The sequence below is a fragment of the Benincasa hispida genome, chromosome 9 (assembly GCF_009727055.1).
Source record: "Benincasa hispida cultivar B227 chromosome 9, ASM972705v1, whole genome shotgun sequence".
NCBI lineage: Eukaryota > Viridiplantae > Streptophyta > Magnoliopsida > Cucurbitales > Cucurbitaceae > Benincasa > Benincasa hispida.
This window is the reverse complement of record NC_052357.1, coordinates 56,787,079-56,808,628: the sequence shown is the minus strand read 5'-3', so window position 1 is coordinate 56,808,628 and position 21,550 is coordinate 56,787,079. Positions and strand designations below refer to the sequence as shown.

Below are 21,550 nucleotides of genomic sequence, written 5' to 3'. Positions count from 1 at the left end.
CCTAGGTTATATAATAAATGAAATAATCAGTTTTAACAATAAAGGTCATTATAAAGAAAAGTGACTATTTTCGTGGTCCAGTCTATATGCAAACTCATTGCATAGGATGCCCTCACTCTCATGTCTCAACATGACGATTTGTGGATCACATCGTTTGTAGTAGCTTACAACTTCTTGTAACAACTACAGAATGAGCCGCATCCAATAGTGTTACCAGGATGAGATACCCAATTTCATCCATATACTTATTAGACCATTTAGGCTATATACTGTCAACTTGATCCTGTTTATGTCAATACATAAAATTATTGTATTCAGGCTATAGCCAAGGATGCGTTTATTGGATTTTCATAATAAGATGCAAAATCAACAAGTCATTATTATTGATAAAATAGAATGTTTAACACGAACTACGAGTTCTAGGACATTCCCAACAATAAACAACTTACATCTCATGTACATTAAATAAAAGTTGATGAACTGGGATAATTAGCCTCAAATCCTTAAAAAATAAAGCTAACTATTACAAAGCACAATGAGTCTCCGGTTCAAACAAGCGAACTGGGTCTTGAACCGTCTGAGCGAAGAAACACGTCTCCTTCATCGTGTAACAAATTCTTGTGATCGCCTACACGATAGAGTAAACTCCTTACTCAATTGTAGCAACGCTGTAAGAGTATAAACGATTGTTTAGCAATGATTGTGTATTATTGACTATGCGATGAAGCATGAGGTCACGTGATCGTGCAGTGCATATTGTGTGCAACACAAGCCTTAAACGATCAAGTAAACAACAACGATGCGGTGAAGCATAATCTTTTAAACGATCGTTGAGCTATCATAAGGTATCGTATACCGGGTGATCGTGTAGTCAGTGACTATGCGATGAAGTATGCTGAACTACACGATCGTTTAGTGCGCACGCCTTTTATTAAACTCTTTAGTCACGAGATCCACCATCTGTTAACTTTCGGGCACTTTCCTAAAGATCGACAGTTGTTCTCTTCTCACTACAGATATATTTCTGTGTCCATATTAACCAATCAACAGTGCAATATCCCATCACAAATCGCTTATAAGTACAGCTGGACTAATTTACCGTTTTGCCTCTATAGTTACATCTAACTCCTTAAGTACCACTGATTCCTCTAATGAACAATAAGTCATAGTCCTACTATGACTGAGTCCTCTCTTCCAAAGAGAGGGTGTGGCCACTAGTTCAAGATCCGAAATCAGCCCTTAAGGGAGCAATCTATCTACTTACCTCTGCTTTGGGAAAGGAGTGAATTTTGTCTTGTGTAACTAAGTTCCCAACTCTCTAATAAAAAAAATCCCCAAAAAGGTAGGTTTGTTGAGTTGGCAATCTGGTCACTCTCACCCATACTAATCAAAGAACCACCCTTATAGCCAGGAGTTCCCAAAACACTCGAGATTAAGGTCATGTCACCTATAGTCGTTTTAGTGAGATGTAAGTCTCAATTATCAATGACGTTATATAAAGAGACAAACCATCTCGTGGTCCGGTCTTATACAAACTCTTTGTATAAGACACCTCCGCTTGCATGTCTCCACATGAATGGTCAGGATCAGACCATTTGTAGCACGTTACAACACTTGCAACTATCTACAAAGCGGGTCGTATCCGTAGTATCACCAGGATAAGGTATCCCTCATTTATCCTTATACTACAGATCTTTTAGGTTATTACGGGCATGATCCACTTGTATGTCTCTCATATATGCTTAAGTTTACATGAAATAACCACAAATTTTAGTTTATTGGATATGAGTAAATACAAATAAAATAACTTTATTTTAATAACAATGTGTAGAAATTGTTTACAAACTATGAGACTCCGGGAGAATTAGGACATCAATCTCAACATACAATATCTCCACCCCTTAATAGATGCACCAATAGCCATGAAACAAAATTTAAAATGTCCATTTTCATCAATCTTTAAAGCAGTGTACATTCCTGAAAAAATAAATTAAAACAATTATATTAGTCACAATGGTAACAAATCAATCATTATCTATCATTGGTAGATAGACAGTGATAAACGGCTATCACAGTCAATCAGTGATAGACAATAATGCACAACTATCATTGATAGACAGTGATAGATGACTATCACAATCCATCTATAATACATAGTGATATAAAAGTTATAAGAAGAATACTTCATTTGAAATAATACCTAGATTCAATTCTTTCAACTTTAAAAAACTGAGAAACAAGCTATATGATTCAGCTGCATCACCATTTAATGATCTTAATATATGTTCTTTTGCTATCCAAGTTTTTTGATAACTAATATTAACACCAAGCTTATTACGAGCCTTATAAACAATATCTCTAGGAAGGGAGTGATTAGTAGAGATAAACCTAAAATCCTCTTTCTAGTCCCCAATTATAGATGAAGAAGCTTGCCTATGACAACTTTGAATTGTATTCATTGAACAATTATGGTCAAAAATATACTTTCTAAGCATCCACAACTCACTCTTCTTGTACCGAGATGCCCAAACATATCATTGACAGCCTTTTTGCAAATATTTCAACTCAAGCGACTTTGAATTTGACCATGTAGTCCTGAATTGAAAATTCTTATTCACTGCTATTACATAAAAATACTTACACGATATTTCTTTACTTCCAAATACATCTTTTTCCTTCAAATCACTATTAGAACCAACATTTCATATAACTTGATCATTTGAAGAACTAGAAGAAGAACTTAAACATAGCAATCTATCACCACCTCCACCACTAATACTACTACAAAATCCTTCTACAGAATGATGACTAACATGAGCAACTAAAGGATGCCTAGTCCCTGAATCTTTAACCAAAGACAAATACCAACTGACATTCTTATCTTGCTTTGTTTGAAATGCAGATTGAATATTAGTTTGACCAAAATCCAAAAATATCGATAAATCTATTGAAACATCCAACTGAATTTCACCTAATATCAAACTAACTGAACCATTAAAGTCTATCATATCATCAACAAAAACTCCAGCAACACTATAATTCTCATAAGAATTGTAATGAGTCCACTGTCTACTATAAAAAATGACTACAGGAATATTAACCATGATATCAATTTACTGCAATAAAAGGAAAAAAAGATTGTATAAGAAAGATGTTAATATGTATATAGCTCTACCATTGATAGACAGTGATAAAGTGTAATCACTAGATCCCAATCACAATATCAATCACAGTATATCACTAGAGATAGAGCTCAATCACTGTTATAGAGAGTGATAGAGCTTTATAACTGTCTATTAGTGACACAAAGTGATAGAACTCTATCACTGTCTATCACTTTCTATCAATGATAGAGTTCTATCACTTTGTGTCACTGATAGACAGTGGTAGATGTCTATCACTATCTATCAATGATAAACAATGATAGAACTTGATCACTGTATATCAAACACGGTATATCACTAGTGATAGAGCTCAATCACTGTTATAGAGAGTGATATAGTTCAATCACTTTCTAGCAGTGATAGACAATGATAGAACTATATCACTGTCTATCACTGATAAAAAGTGATATAACTTTATAACTTTGTATAACTTTGTATAACTTATAGACAGTGATAGATGTGTATCATTGTCTATCAGTGGTAGAGAAATGTTCACATCCATACATAGTCACACCAAAAACTATCTATTTGTAGGGAAGAAGCCATAGATGGACGGTATTACACGATCGTTTAGCACGTAAGGTGTTGGGATTGGTGTCCTAATTCTCCTGGAGTCTCGTAGTTTGTAAACTTTGTATACATTTTTGTTAATAAAATAAGAGTTACTTTCTTTGTATTTACTCATATCTAATAAACAAACCTTCGTGGTTATTGTATGTAAACTTAAGCATGAATATGAAATATACAAGTAGATCAACCTTAAGTAATAACTTAAAAGGTCTGTAGTATAAGAATAAAAGAGGGATACCTTATCCTTGTGGCATTACAGATATACCTACTTTGTAGAGGTTTACAAGTGTTGTGAACTACTAAAGATGGTCTGATCCTGACCATTCATGTGGAGACATGTGAGTGGGGGTGTCCTATACAAAGAGTTTGTATCAGACCGAACCACGAGATGATTAGTCTCTTTATATAACGCCGTTGATAATTGAGACTTACATCTCATTAAAACGACCATAGGTGACATAACCTTAATCCTGAATATTTTGGGAACTCCTGCCTTTGAGGCGATCTTTTGATTAGTATGGGTGAGAGTGGCCAGATTGCCAACTCAACAAGCCTACCTTTTTGGGGATTGGCCTGATTGGGGAGTTGGGAACTCAGTTACACAAGATGGAATTCACTCCTTCCCCGAAGCAGGGGTAAGTAGATAGATTGCTCCCTTAAGGTCTGATTTCAGGTCTTAACATAGTGGCCACATCCTTTCTTTGGAAGAGAATACTTAGTCGTAGTAGGCTATGACTTATTGTTCATTAGAGAAAATAGTGGTACTTAAGAAGTTAGATGTAACTATGGGGGTAAAACGGTAAATTGGCCCAACTGTACTTACGAGTGGTCTATGAAGGATTATCGCACTGTTGATTGGTTGATATGGACACAAAATACATCTGTAGTGAGGAGAGTGCAGCTGTCGATCTTTAGTGAAGTGTCCGACAGTTAACAGATGGTGGATTTCATGACTAAAGAGTTTAGTCAGTTATTCACGTACCGTTGGAGCTTCGAGCTATAGGTCTATAAGGTCCCCTTGGTAGCTCAATGGATTCAAGTTGAGAATCAGTTCTTGAGGTTAGTATGAAGTGTTCAAATTAACTAGAAGAAATTCAATTATATGTGATATAATTGGTGTGATGTATGAGATACATCAAGTGGAGGATTAATGTAAATATGATTTACATTAAGTACCATAAAATAGGAAAAGAACTATGGTTTGTATGTTTCATGAGATGAAATATTAAAACTATAGGTTATAAATATAATATGGGAAATTTGTTATCATATTTATTTATAATATATTAACTATATGATCATTTCTTTTTCTCTAATAATTGATTGAGTGGGAGGTTATTGGTGGTTTTATGGTAACCGTGAGATAAAAAGGAAAATTGTTTTCCTAAAATAGAGAGTTAACACATTCGGAAAGTAACTCACGAATAAGCTATCAAGTGAAAGTGTTTCACTTTTCACTAAGAGATAGCATGCAGAGACTAAAAGATCGTGGAGCTTTGACTATACAATAGTTCATTAGCTAATCGTAGCTAAATGATCGAGTGGCTTTTTCTATATGATAGGCTGCCATGTACTATACGATCGAGCACATCGTCTATACATAAATTGTGTTATCTCCCATTTGCTCAATTGTATACACGATCATTGTCCTCCAGTCTCTTCCTCAAACCAAGATCATACAGAGCTCACAGCTCCTGGATTCTCACACCGAGAATACCAAGATAACCATTGTGGTGGTGTCCTCACTCACTTCGTGAATCAAGTGTGACTCGATTGATTTCATGGAGGCTGTTCGTTGTGTTTGTACTGTTGGTAGCAGTCCGATCGTTGTGTTCGTGTATTGCTGTCTTGGATGCTTGGAGATTGTTTGAGGGATTAATAGTTACATATTAATATTGGAAAATAATTAAAGAGTTACATATTCATATTTTATTTTTTTTTAAATAAAATTTTGAAAAATGACCCAAACAACTAAAACTAACTTAATCCAAATATTTTAAGGTGAGATTTATTATTTAATAAAAGTTGTTTGGATTGAAAAAACTTATAACCCAAACAATTGAGTTAGGTTTAAAAAGTGTTCCACGAACTCCCTCATAATAATTTTTCTAAAATAAAGGATACTCGAAACCTTGGACTAAAACAAATTAAATTGAGATATATAAAGAAAGTAAACGAAAAATTTTAAATAAAATGAAAATCTTAATTTTTTTTTAACATATATACTTCATAGTTAAAATGAAATGATTTGGAATCAACCTTTAAATAAAAGTATAATATTTAGTATGGTGTGCAAATAAAATTTATAAATTCCAAATCATTTCAAGTCATCAATTTATAAATATAGAATCAAGCAACAAAAGGCCCATTTGATAATGTTTTTCTTATTTCTTGTTTTTTCTTTTTTGAGAACAAAAAACATGAATATGTTTGATAACTATTCTTATTTCTTTAAAAAAAGGAACAAGAACAAAAACTTGTTTGATAACTATTTTTTGTTTCTTGTTTCATGTATTTTTTTTCCTTTACATTTTTTTCCATGTTTTATAGTTTAAATTTAATTTAATTATATAAAATAAAAATATATATAGCATACATTAAAATATAAAAAATAATTATGACATATTTACATTATCAAATACACATAAGTCTCGATGTAAAAGTAATAACAATAGTAATTGTTTCTAACGTTCATAAGTTGCTAAAATTTGATTTATAATATTATTTCTCACTTAAGCCATTTGTTTTAAATTTTAAATGATGTAGACTCAAATTTAACTCAATTATATTACTATAAAAATATTGTGGTTGTGAAAATATTAAAATGAACCCAAATGAATATCTTAGTAAACAAAATTTATATATGGTAAAATTATAATTGGTTTCGTATGTAAAATAAATAAAAAAATTAAATTTAAAATAATATATAATGCATATTTCAAAATTTAAAATTTAAAATTCAAAATTCAAATAATATTTATATATACATATTGAAAAATTTAAAATTTGAAAATTTGAAAATTTGAAAATATAATAAATCTGAAATTCAAAATTCAAAATTAAATTAATATATAAAAAAAGTAATAAAGAAAATAAATATAAATAAAAGAAAGAAAGAATTACAAAAAAAAATATAAACAAAAAAAAATATAGAGAAAAAAGAAATATAAATTCCGCTGTACTCTTGTATGAGAGTTCCTTCAAGTTCATCAGTTGATCATAGCTAAACAATCGAGTGGCTTTGTCTATATGATAGGCTGCCATTTACCATACGATTGAGCACATCGTCTATATGATAGATTGTGTTATCTCCACTTGCTCGATTGTCTACACGATCATTGTCCTCCAGTCTCTTCCTCAAGCCAAGATCATACAGAGCCCACAACTCCTGGATTCTCATACCGAGAATACCAAGGTAACCATTATGGTGGTGTCCTCACTCATTTCGTGAATTGAGTGTGACTCGATTGGTTTCGTGGAGGCTGTTCGTTGTGTTTGTGTTGTTAGTAGCAGCCCGGTCGTTGGATTCATGTATTGCTGTCTTGGACGCTTGGAGATTGTTCGAGAGATCCTTGAAGAATATTTCTTCAAAGGTACGCATACACTATCCCTTGAATTATATCTTAAAGCATGCTGTAATTTCATGTTGTGCATGACCTGTTAGTTTTCGTTCTTGTACTGTAATTGTTTATGTTCAATTCGAATGGAATTTGGAACGATCCTTCCAGTGCTCATGGAAATCATCATGTTTGATTTCCTTCACAAGGATGCGTCGAATATCCAATACCACACGATCTTCTAGCAAGCGAGCGCTTACGTGATCATGTAGCCAACGCAACACGATCGTGTAAAAAACTCTACAAGATCGTGTAGCATTAGCTATACAATCGTTTAGCAAATGCTACACGATCATGTAGTAAATTCTACATGATCGCATAAAAAAAGCTATCCGATTGTTTTACTTTGTACAATTTAAAGAAAGCCTTAAAACGAAAATCCTATCCCAAAACATTCATAAAAAATTCATCCACAAACATTTATCACATAAACGCAATGCAGATAAAAAAAAAACCCACCAGTACTATAAATGAATTAGATGAAGAAACGTACACTTACAAACACCAAAAATAGAAGAAAAAAAAGTACCGTGGTCAAGGAAGAATTTCGATGAAGAAGATCGGCGAGGAAGAAGATCATGGTGTCGAGAAGGAGAATGGGCGAGGAAGAAGATCACGACATTCGACGAGGAAGAAGATCAATGCGATCGACGAGAAAGAAAAAAGAACAAAGTTCAGCGAGTGTGACAAATCAAATTTGAAGAAAAGGAAAATCGACGAGGAGGAAAATCATGGTGTCAATAAGGAGAATAAGCGAGGAAGAACATCAATACGGTATTTGTAATTTGAGAATGGCAAGGAGGAAAATCACAGCATCGACGAGGAAGCGCGTGGTAAATGAAAATTTAAGAAAAGGAAAATCGAAGAGAAAGAAGGGTATTTTTGGTAATTTTAAAAAAAGGAAAACTGGAATTTATTTTTACTATAAAGTGTAAATATTATTGTTTTTTTCTTATTTATAAGAATTCTCCTATTTGAAAAGCAACTTTTCATAATATAAAATTGAAATTATGTTGCTAAATCTAATTTCAATATTGGAAAATAATTAAATAGTTGCATATTAACATTTTATTTTATTTTTAAATAAAATTTTGAAAAATGACGTAAACAACTAAAACTAATTTAATCCAAATATTTTAAGGTGAGATTCATTATTTAATAAAAGTTGTTTGGATTGAAAAAACTTATAACCCAAACAATTGAGTTAGGTTTAAAAAGTGTTCCACGAACTCCCTCATAATAATTTTTTTTAAATAAAGGACACTCAGAAGTTTGGACTAAAACAAATTAAATTGAGATATATAAAGAAAGTAAATGAAAACTTTTAAATAAAATGAGAATCTTAATTTTTTTTAACATATATACTTCATAGTTAAAATGAAATGATATGGAATCAACCTTTAAATAAAAGTATAATATTTAGTATGGTGTGCAAATAAAATTTATAAATTCCAAATCATTTTAAGTCATCAATTTATAAATATAGAATCAAGTAGCAAAAGGCCCATTTGATAATGTTTCTATTTCCTGTTTCTTATTTCGTGTTCCCTGTTTCTTATTTCTTGTTTTATCTTTTTTGAGAACAAGAAACATGAATATGTTTGATAACTATTTTTATTTCTTATTTCTTGAAAAAAAAAGAAACAAGAACAAAAACTTGTTTGATAACTTTTTTTTGTTTCTCGTTCCATGTATTTTTTCCCGTACAATTTTTCATGTTTTATAGTTTAAATATAATTTAATTATATAAAATAAAAATATATATAGCATACATTAAAATATAAAAAATAATTATGATATATTTACATTATCAAATACACATAAGTCTCGATGTAAAAGTAATAACAATAATACAATTGTTTCTATCATTTATATGTTGCTAAAATTTGATTTATAATATTATTTCTCACTAAAGGCATTTGTTTTAAATTTTAAATGATATAGACTCAAATCTAACTCAATTATATTAGTATAAAAATGTTGTGGTTGTGAAAATATTAAAATGAACTTAAATGAATATCTTAGTAAACAAAATTTATATATGGTAAAATTATAATTGGTTACGTATGTAAGACAAATAATATATAAAAATGCATATTTCAAAATTTAAAATTTAAAATTCAAAATTCAAAAATATAAATATAGGATTTTAAATTTGATCAAAATAATATATAAATCTGAAATTTAAAATTCAAAATTAAATTAATACATAGATAAAAAAAATAATAAATACAATAAATATAAATAAAAGAAAGAAAGAATTACAAAAGAAATATAAAAAAAAAATATAGAAAAAAAAAGAAATATAAAAGGAAGAAAGAAAAATAAAATAAATTTTTGGGACGATGAAGTTGAGAAGTATTTTGAACATGCTTGCTCACCAACTAATCAAATCTAAATTTAAATACATATTAGAAACAAATTTAAATAAAATAGAAACGCAGTTTCTCAACTTGTTGTCCCATTTTTAGATATGTTTCTTAAAATTTTAGAACAAGAAACTTGAATGATTACCAAACAAATCAGTTTCTTAATAGATAAGAAACAGAAAACAAAAATATTATCAAACGGACCCGAAAGTATTTAATGTATTATAATATAACAATATTTTGTATACAAACAAATATAATTTAAAAAGGCATACACTGTGTTAATCATCCATAAGGGAATCAAAGGCAGTTTTATTTATAATGGACGAAGATGTAGTAAGTTGTTGTGGATTACCACCAAGGAAAGAAGTAAACCAATGGGCCGAAAGTTTGGGCCGTCGTTCAAGTGTCTGCAGGTCCACGTACAAAAGCCCAAACCTTGCGGCGTACCCATCGGTCCATTCAAAGTTGTCCAATAAGGACCATATAAAATACCCTCTCACATCAGCGCCATTCCTGTCATAAAATGTCATTACAAGTTATAACATAATGTATGGATTAAATTCTAATTTGTAGTACTTTGTTCTAAATTAACTAAAAATATAATTATAAAATCTCCATCGAATTTCTTTTAGTAAAAATTTGATACAATTCTCATAGAAATATGCTCATGGTTGGCATATTAGAGGCATTTTTTTTTTGTCTTAAAGTGATACTATGGGATGAACTTGATAACTCTAAATTATTAAACAAAAAAATCCTAACATAAATTTATAGCTAAAAGTCTAGATTAAAAATATAATTGAGTTGTATTAAAAGGTACAGGCATTGCCTATTTAGGTTTAAAAATACTTTTAATTTCTGAACTTTAATGTAAGTGACAGTTTAATTCCTAAATTTTACTTTATAGCAATTTAGTCTTAGTACTCTTAAATTTGTGACAATTTAATCTATAGATACTAACTAAAAATAATTTAGCCTATCATGGAAAATTTTATAGGATTTAATAAAAAAAAATCATGTAAGAGATTAAATTTTTTTTATAAAGCATAAATAAAAAATTAGAAAAAATTGTTACAAAATAAAAAAAAAGTTAATTTAGATGATATCTTTCATGATTAGAACTAAAATATTACAAATTTAAAATTAAACAAAGACTAAATTGTTACCTATTAAAATTTAAGGACTAAATATATTGTTATAAATTTGAAAGTATAGAAACTAAATCGTTAACAAATATAATTTAGAGACTAAAAGAAGTTCATGGACCAAACGTGTTTTTTACCTCATTGCTTTGGCCACGGAAGCGAGGTAATTCTTGTGGTAATTGATTCGTTTTGTGTCATTTAGTATGTCTTCAACTGTGTTACCATCGCTCGGTGGCATAGAATAACCTTTAAAAAAAATCAATATCTTAAGGCTTTGGAACTAACTTTAGTTAATTAAAATGAAAATTTTAGTCATAAACATGCCTTTTAACTTAGCTTAGCTTACCATTTTCAGTGACTAAGATGGGCCTGTTGGGATATCTTTGTTTGATATAGTTAATGATTTTTTCCATGCCTCTTGGAACAACAAATAATTTATCTACTCCTGTCTGTTAGATAAAATTGTAATCTTGTCACTTTTTAATACAAGTACAAAGTGAAGATTTCATCGTTTAATATCAAAGGATATAGTACGTGTCAATTATCATTTAATTGTACTTACTTTATTGATAATCTTTTCATTTGCATATTCAAATATTAGTAAACAAGTATTTATCTCTTGTTCAAATTTCGTTAAGAAAAAAAAAATCAGTTTTTTCTTCAAATAATTCATAACATGAATTTGAAACTTATTAAAACATGAAGGATTAAATAGAACTACTTAAAATTTTGATTAAATAATTAAAATAGAAGTAAAACTTTAAAGAGGGATAAGAGAGCATACTGGATCTCCAATGGGAACACTATCGCGGTATTCCATTGTGTCAAGAAATCCTTTTATAGGGTGATCTCCACCATTAGGGCATGCTGAATGAAGGCAATCTTTTGTATAAAATGTGGTATAGTGATTGACACAAATATAGTCCACGCTTCCTCTTATAATACTTTTCTCAAAGTCTGAGAAACTTGGAAGTTGACTTCCTAAAATTTCTCGCATTTCCTTAGGATAATCTCCATACACTAAAGGATCATACACCCTGTAGATATTCAAAAATAAAATTTTATATAAGTAGCACTATTGGTTGTTTGAGATTTGTTTTTAATTCTAAAAAATCATAATGTAATTATGTCAAAAGTTACACGTGAGGGGTATTAACAAGAAACAATAAGAAATTAAAATGATCCAATATTATATTTGAATTTCTCGTCAAAGCATGAAGGGAAAGAATTTTACCTACAAAAATCAATCCTTAAATTTTTAAATATTATAATAATATAGGAGTTTTATACATTACACATAAAGCTATTTACTTATCTTTTTGTAACATGAGATGGAGATTTAAACTTTTTTTTCCTTAATCCCTTAAAATTTTCACATTTATCTTTCACAAAAAAAAATTGTTAAAATTTGTTAACAAAAAAAGATGTTCAAAAATAGAAAAATAACAGAAACTATTAAAAAAAATAACAAAATTTTAATCTTGTTTGAGAGAGACTGATAGAAGTATATCAGAGACTATCTGTATTTTTTTTTTTTACTATTTCTATTTACATTTATTTTATATATGAGAGTTTTCCAAAAAAAAAAAAAATGGATGCACCATTCAAATATTGAATATCATTTATGAGATGCCATTTAGAAGAAACAAACTCTCATGGGTTGGATTTTATTGGTAAATGAGTTGAATTTTATTTATCAAATAACATCTTATGACTTGCATTCAAATATATTATTAAAACAAGAAAATACAAATAGCCCAAAATAGATGGGACCATTAAATATATTTACTATTTAGCCTTTAAATTTATATTATTAATTTTCTATCAGCAAATACTAAAATAATAATGATGTGAATTTCAAAATGATATTCCTGGATGAGACAAGGACCACAAGAATCATAACATCAAATGGGTATAATGTCTAATTCATTAAAATTAACCAACTTAATTATTTTCAACTTATTTCAAGTTTCACGATTGTGAGATAGACAATAAAACTTTAAAATGTAAAAAAGGCAATACGTATCATGTTTGTCGAACTATATTTAAATCAACATATTTTCGACTTAATAAATTAAAACATATTTCATTATTTTTCTAATAAATTTTAGTATTTGTGATATTAAAATTTTGTTAGGAGAAAATTAGAAAAAAGAAATGAAAGAAAAAAGAAAAAAAAAAAACTGACCAGGCAAAGTTGAAAATCAAGGCTCTCTCCACAGCTTGTTTGTCAAATTCATGGTCTGTTAGTGGTTCATACATGTGGCCATATGGTACTATTCCTATGGATCCACCTCGTTTTCCCTACAAAATAAAGTTGTTATTAATATATTCTTTAGAAAAATGAAATTAATTTTCAGAAAATATATTAAAAGATGAAGAAATGGTAATAAGTAAAACTTATTTGAAAAAGAATTGAAGAAAATAAGTAGGAAAAAATAAATCCTTTTTAGTCCACCATGTGTATATGTCAAATGTTTTAATTTTCTCCAATATATTACTAATCCTATCTAAATAAAATCTCTGTGCTCACCGGATTATTTATCAAAATCGAGTGTTAAAATTAAATATTAAATTTAGACGTCTAATTTTAACAATTATATGAATTTGATGCTAATATTAGTTCAATTAAACCCATTAAATATTTAACGGTCTAATTTTTACAACTATATTAAGCGCCATCTAAAATTGTTGTAACTTCTAAAATAATTGTTGGCAGTTATGCTTTTAAAATGAGTTTGGATTGTAATATAGTCCAAAACTCATGTTTAGATTGAACGTTTTGGGCCCGATTTATAATATTAAACTCATTTCGATTGGATAATTTTTAACCCCAACTCTCTTTACCCTTAAAAAAGAGTTCTTTAGCCTTAAAGGTTGGATTTATTTCAATAACCCCAACTTTCTTGCTGTTTTCACTGATCACGATTCCATTTCGTTTTCCTTCTGATTTTTCACATATTTTAATATTTCGTTTTCCTTCTGATTTTTCACATATTTTAATATTCCTCTAATTCTCAGTAATGTTGTAGTAATGTTGTTGTAATGTTGTTTACATTACCTTAAAAACAAAGAGAGAACTAAAGTAAAAAACATAATAAAATAATCTAACCGAGGCTTCCTTAAGATGCATTTGACTGAATTTTTATTGAAATAAATTGTTTGATTATGTAATTCCGTCTCTCAAAGAGACTGAAATTAATAAATCCAAAATTTCAACTCTTGCAATTTTTTTCAAAAGTACCCCATTTTGCCAAATTTTTTAAACATCTCTGTTTTTACATTTTTAGTTAATTAATTTAAAATAACTATGAAATGAAAATTTAAAATAATTTTTTACAGTGGTGTAAGAAATCAAACTTCTGACCTCGAAGTTGATATTACATACTTGATATGTCAATTGAGTTATACTCATTTTAGAAATTTAAAATTAGTTTTAAAATTGATGAAAAAATAGTGAAAACTATTTAATTTTAATTATTTTAAATTAATTTATAAGACATTATCCTTAGTATTCTAACATGAAATTCTAGAGATCAAAAGAAAATAAAATTCAAAACTCAAAAATAAAAATGTAAACTTTTAAAACTTTGGTATAAAAAAAAAATTCAATTCAAAGCTTCAGAGTAAAAGTGAATCCTTTTAAAACTCGAGGACTATAAATAGAAATTAAACTAAAAATAGAGAGACCCAAAAAGTATTGAAAGGAGAGGAGAAGAAATTTACTTCAAAATGAGTGCGATAAAGGTGAACGGCCTTGGCATGGGCAAGTAACATGTTGTGCATGACAATGAGAGGCTCAATATCAGAGTTCCCAGTAGAGCAATTTCCAAAGGGTGGCGAGCAGCGAGCTGGTGGATAAAATCCTACTGTATAACCCATCAATGTAACCACATTTGGCTCGTTTATCGTTATCCAATGCTTCACTCTATCTCCAAACTCTTCGAAACAAATTCTTGCCAAGTAGACAAAATCTTCCCTAAAACAAATGATTTCATCGTCCCAATTTTGTTATCTTATGTTCTCATAAAGAAGAGAGAAAAAAAAAAAAGATGGTTAACAAAATACTTTTAATCCCTAAATTTTATTGCAAGTAACAATTTAGTCTCTATGGTGATAACCTTATCAAAATTAAATATTGAGTTATATTAAGTAACGATGTAATCTTCATAGTTTATAAGTAAATTTGATCCATAACAAGTTTATCAAACGACCAATGTAAGAAATTTCATGAATCTTATTTTTCATAACATCGACCAAGGGTACATTTGGATTGACTAGAGAAAAAAAAATGCTCTTAAAAAAATTATTTTTATTTAAACTCTTTTGATAAAAAGGGTTTAAAATACACTTTAGAAGTGTTTCAAATGTTATTTAGAATGGTTACCAAACATTTCAATTTTTTTTAAAATGCCTCATTTTTAAAATTATAAACTTAAAAAGTTAAACCAAGCACACACCCTAAATTATTACAATTAGTATAGGGACTAAATTGTTACTGGTGAAAGATTAAAGAATAAATGGTTTCAAATTCCAAAGGATAGAGATTGAATCGATATAAATGAAAGTTTAGAGACTAAATTATTAATTATATGAAAGTTAAAAGCCAATAGTATTTTTTAACCAAGATCAATTAAAAAGAAGAGAAAACATTACTGCATTTGAGAGCTCATCCAACTTCCATATCTTTTGTCGAGTTCATCAGGGAGGTCATGATGGTGAATTGTCACGAACGGCTCTATGCCTGCCGCATTCATTTCTCTTGCTCAAATACTTTAGAAACTATTTCAATTTTGATGTATTTTCAAAATAGTTAAAATTATAAATTTAATTTATGAACTTTAAAATTTGTATCTATTTGATCTTGAAGTTTGAAAATTAAGGTCTTGTTTATAATCATTTAGTTTTTAATTTTTTAGTTTTGAAAATTAAGCTTACCAAAACTCATTTCACTTGTAATTTTCTTATTTTGTTATTTCCTTTTTACCCATATATTTAAAAATCAAGTCAAAATTTGAAATTTTTTAAAAAAGATGGTTTTTGTTTTTAGATTTTAGTTAAGAACTAACTCTTGTACTTAAGAAAAATACAAATCATCCTAAGAATATGAAAGAATATAAACTTAATTTTTAAAAATAAAAAAATAAAAAATAAAATAGTTACCCACTAGAGTCTTAATCTTTGTATTTCTAAGCGGCACTATTCAATAATTAGTTTATGAACTTTTTTTTCTTTTTAACACACAGCACACTCGCTTCTTCAACAAACTCAAATTTTCATATCCAAACATATTGATTAAAACTAGAATTTCATTTTGTTTTACGATACATTATTATTATTATTATTATTATTATTTTGAAAACAAACCGCAACAGTTTTTATTTTCGTTTTCGAATTGATTTAATAGAATTTTTTTACTATATGTTGGAATAACTTGAATTTATTTATTGGCGCTTTGAACAACCAAGTTGGTTTATATTTGTTGGTGCTTCAGAATTTTTATTTAGCATATTTATTTATTTGTAGTTATTTCCGATTATCACTTTAGGATTTAGAGTAATGCACTATATAAACTCTCTAACTCTTAGAAGTGCCTTTTGGTGTATTTAGAAAACATTTTTTCTAATAATACTATTCTCTCTATCCTGTGGACGTAGCTAACATACCGTTAGTGAATCACGTATATTTGTGTGTTGATTCTTTTTACGTTTTTTATATTATTTAATTGTCGATTAGAGTAATATTAAAAATTTTAAAAGATTAAGAAAAAATTCAAATAACTTTAAGATTAGCTAATAAATTTTAATTTAAAGACTTTTTACCTTACAAAAGTAAAAAAAAAAAAAAAAAAAGAGAGAGAGAGAGATTAAGACTTTATTTTATAACAATTCTATATTAATTTGTTTCATAAGTTATTTTAGAAAATATATCCAATCTTAAAACCCGTTTATAGATTTTAACAAGACAATTCTATATTGATTTGTTTCGTAAGTTAAAAGAATTCCTTTTTTTACTTGACTTTGTTGTAAAATTATAAACAAGGCAAAACTGGTGTAAAAACGTCCCAACAATAAAAAAATTAAAAAAAAAACCTATCCACATTAATGAAAACTCACTATTAATTCGATTCAAACATTTCGATCTAATGTTACGTTTGAAAGAAGTTTAATCCAGGCGTAAAGTCTATGTATTATTACTGACCTTTAAAATAAATTAATTCACTTATAAAAAGTTTAGACTTTTAATTAATTGTTAAAATATCTGTCGATACATTAATAAATCCTTGAATATATAGATCAATGGATTCAACATCGATATAAAGTGTAATGAATATCTTCAATATCTTATCTAACTATGATATATATATATATAGTCATCATATAAATAGAAATACTAATAATATTTATAACTTATTTAGAAAATGAAAAGAACTTAATTATTGATTTAAATAATTTTTATAAATTATTTGATTGATTTACAAGAAAATTTGTTGATTTTGATATATCCATCCATATATAAATAAAATTGAAACTTTGATATTCACAATCACATCAATATTTATTTTTTTTTAAGCACATTCATCCTTGATTTTAATTTTATTTTTAGTATATCATTGGTTTGATTTTGATACAATAATTAATTTGGAGTTTAAATAATAAGTCTGAAAGTTTATAGAAGTAAAATTAATTGTTTTGCTATTATTATATATATATATATAAATCAACGTAGGAGTGGATAGAGAGTACACACTTTGTACTATTTAAGTTATGTTTATTTTGATATATAGTCTTCATAATTCGATATTATGAAAGTCTAAATAAATTATATTAATTCTTCTCGAAATTCAATGACAAATAACCACATTAAATTTTTGTTACTCTACATTAGGGCAATTTAATCATCTTTAAACTATAAAAAATAAATATAATGACAAAATTTAATTTTTAAATATAAAAATAAAATTATAATCATAATTTAACTCAAGAAAGTGATAGTAACACAAAGAAAATGAAAGTTCTTTCAAAAAAAAAAAAAAAAAACAGAGAGAGAGAGAGAGAGAAATACCTTTGAGCAACAAATGATCGATGATTTTGTTGTAGAAGGCGACCCCTCTTCTATTAACTTTACCAAATCTTCCTTCTATAATATATATAATTAATTATTACAAAACATAACTATTGATTTGGTTAAACTTTTTTTTATTTGGCAATAAAGATATTTTCCTTACATTAATATGTTATCCACGTTGTGTGCTTCAAAAAACAAAAATATTACTAATTTTATATTTCTGCTCCTTTTAACAAGATCTCTGACATCCATAAATATTGATATTTAAATCTAAATAATTAAAAATAAGTATTGATATCCACGCCATCTTTATAAATAAAATAGAAAAATATCTTTATGGTTCCTAGGTTTTAAATCTAGTTTCTATTTTGTCTTTGAATTTTAAAATGTTATACATTTAGTCTTTTAACTTTTGAGTTTGGTTTCAAGTTAGTCCATAAGCTTCAAAATGTTATAATTTTACCCTTAACATTTGAGTTTTGTTTCAATTTGGTCCCTATATTTCAAGATTTATACTTTTAATCTCGATTATTTATAAATACTCATTTTTCGTCTTTAATATTAATTTATGTTAATAAATAAAAGTTATTAAAAGAATTATAATTAATTAAGTTTTAGTATTTTTTATCACTTTTCAAATTAACTTCAAAATTTCACTTCATAATTAATTTTAATTAATTAATATAAATTGACATCAAGAAAGTGAGTACTTCATGGAAAATTGATTTTAAAATGTAAAATATTGAAATCTAGGGACCAAATTGAAACAAAACTCAAATCTCAAGAGTAAAATTATAACATTTTAAAACTTATGGACTAATTTGAAATAAAACTTAAAATTTAAAAACCAAATGTATAATATTTAAAAATTTAGGAACCAAATAGAAATTACACCTAAAACCTAGGGATCAAAAAGATGTTTTTTCTTAAATAAAAATAAAGATAAACCATAAACCAACGTTGATGTCCCCAAAAAAAGTATTCTTTTCACGTGATAATTTTGCGAGGTTCATCTAAACCATTAAACTAAAAAAAAAAAAAAAAATTAAAACCAAACTAAGACAGATTAAATTGCAATGTAAAACTATATAGACCAAATTGAAAATAAACTTAATTTATAGAAACTAAAATTTCAATTTATTGTGAAGAATTTTGATTAAATTATAAGTTTAATTCTAAACTTATAAGTTTATATTTACTTAGTTCTTCAACTTTGCAAAATATCTAAGAAGGAGACAGTTGTGAATATAATAATAAGATCCAAATTATTAACAAACATATCATAATCTAATAGAATTTACAAATATAATAAAATTATCCATTCCACTTAAATATTAATTTTAAAAGTGTTAATTATGGCAATTATCCTAATTTTTTTAATGAAGAAAAGGGGAGCTTACTGGGTAAAATTCTGGTCCAAGAAATGGAAAAGCGATAAGCATTCATTCCCATGGAATGCATTGACTCAATATCTTCCTGCCAAAATTAAAGCCCAAAAATCAACTCAATTCCAACTCTTCCCTTCATTAAACAAAATAAAATAAAAGAAGAAAAGAAAAGGAGAGTTAAAATGAATTTAACATTTAATCTAAAACTCTTAAACTCATTTTTCATACTACCAAATAGATCGATAGATTTTAACCATTTTAAAATCACTCTAAAACATTGTCATAAAATATAGAGTACCAGAAATCGATGGTAGTGACCGTCGGCCACATCTCCGTTGTCATTGTTCTTAATTTTTCCTGCAAATTCCAAAATATTACAAAAAAAAAAGAAAGATTAAGGAAATTGGGGAAGTGGGTTTGAATGAGAATGAGAAATTAATGGAAGGTGGGTTTAACCTGGAATATGGGAAAAAACATCCCAGTTACTCAATCCCCTACCATCTTCAAGATAAGCCCCTTCAATCTGCACCCAATATAAAAAAGAAAAAGCCCTTAAAAAAAAAGAAAAAAAAGAAAAAGAAAAAAGCATACCCACAAATAGAAAAATGAAGAAGAAACGAATGAATATACCTGATAAGAGGAAGTGGCAGTTCCAAAAAAGAAATGCTCTGGAAAATCTGATCTTTTGATTTCTTCTTCATTTTGGCCAAAACTCTCATCAGAGAAAAACAAAAAGAGGAGGAAAAAATATGAGAAAAATGGAAAGATTTTAGTTTTGGTGCCCATCCTACTGACTTTACTTTAGGGTCTGCATTTCCCTAAGTCAAGTTTATTGAGTTTAAATTATTAGAATTACCAACAAACACTTAAATCAAATGGATGATTAGTTTATTGGATTTAATTATTAATTTTATCTTTATTTAATGCTTTTTTTTTTTTAATCTCTACGTAGGGCTTCTACTCATTAGTTTAAGGCTTTATTAGAGGCTCTACTTACCTACCATGAATTCCAATGGACAGAAATAGAATTGGAAAATAAATTAATCATTTTTTCTGATATATATATATATATATATTTTAAAGTTTAATCAGTTATCGAAATGATATTAACATGAGGTAATAGACTTTCATATACTTCTAATCTTAGAATGCATTAAATACAAATATATGCTATATGAATTTTAAATTAAACAAGCAAATATTACTAGAAAAACTTCATTTTTACTTTATATTATGACTTTTCAAATATAGAAAAATGAATTAAAATATTCATAAATATAGTAAAATTTTATTGTTTATTTGCAATAAACTGTGATAGATCCCTATAGACTATTATCTATATCTATCATGATAAAGATAAACACAAATAGTAGTCTATTGCAGTTTATTGCTGTCTATCACGTATAATAAACACAAATAGTAGTTTATCGCGGTCTATCGCTGTCTATCATAGATAGATGTGATATTTTACTATTATTTGTAATTTATCACAGATAGATTTAATATTTTACTATTATATGTAAATATTTTCAGTATTTTACCATTTAAAATAAATTTTCTTATATGATTTTTATTTAATAATAACTAATTTAATAAGTATATTTCATTTGATATTGATTAATTTAAGTCATATACTTTAGGTTAAAAAATCTATTTGGTCCCTATACTGTCATAAACCAACAATTTAATTATTGAATTTTGGTTTATAACGATTTAGTCTTTCTACTTTTAATTTCATAACAATTTAATATCAAATTTTAATAGATAACGATTTAGGTATTTACTCTCAAATTTGTAACAATTTAACTCAAACCATAAAAAAATTCATCAAAACTAAATGTTTACGATGTAGACTTATAGCTTATAAGTATATTGGACCCTTTTATTTAGAAAGAAATAAAGTTCAATAATTTCATCATCATAGATTTATTCCAATATTTCGATAAGTAAATGGACCTTAGTGTGTGTCTTAGATGCAAAATATTGAATAAAACGTTACAAGGTTTTAAAGTTTTTTTCCCCGTTTTTTTTGTCTTTTTCCCTATTATGTCTAAATAGAACTTCAAAATTGAAAATCAATTTTAAAACACAAAAAGTTGTTTTTCTTAATACGTTTGTCTTTTTCTCTCGCAACCACCAAAATAATAAACTAATTTCCTTCCTAGAAAAGACAACTCACGAATGGTTGATGACTTTCTTTCAAAGAGACCCCATTGGCAAAAGAAA

General features: G+C 27.6%; 1 protein-coding gene across 1 annotated transcript; it reads right to left on the bottom strand.

Moving 5' to 3' along the window:
* Positions 1 to 9,925: 9,925 nt before the first annotated feature.
* Positions 9,926 to 20,332, bottom strand: LOC120086125 (beta-glucosidase 18-like). The gene is made up of 12 exons (XM_039042581.1): positions 19,955 to 20,332; positions 19,781 to 19,847; positions 19,623 to 19,681; positions 19,337 to 19,412; positions 17,934 to 18,008; positions 15,525 to 15,612; positions 14,595 to 14,847; positions 13,057 to 13,172; positions 11,653 to 11,905; positions 11,215 to 11,317; positions 11,006 to 11,114; positions 9,926 to 10,236 (listed from the first exon to the last, which is right to left on the bottom strand). The coding sequence occupies exons 1-12, from the start codon at positions 20,108 to 20,110 to the stop codon at positions 10,002 to 10,004; spliced, it is 1,590 nt and encodes a 529-aa protein (XP_038898509.1). The 5' UTR covers positions 20,111 to 20,332; the 3' UTR covers positions 9,926 to 10,001.
* Positions 20,333 to 21,550: the final 1,218 nt, after the last annotated feature.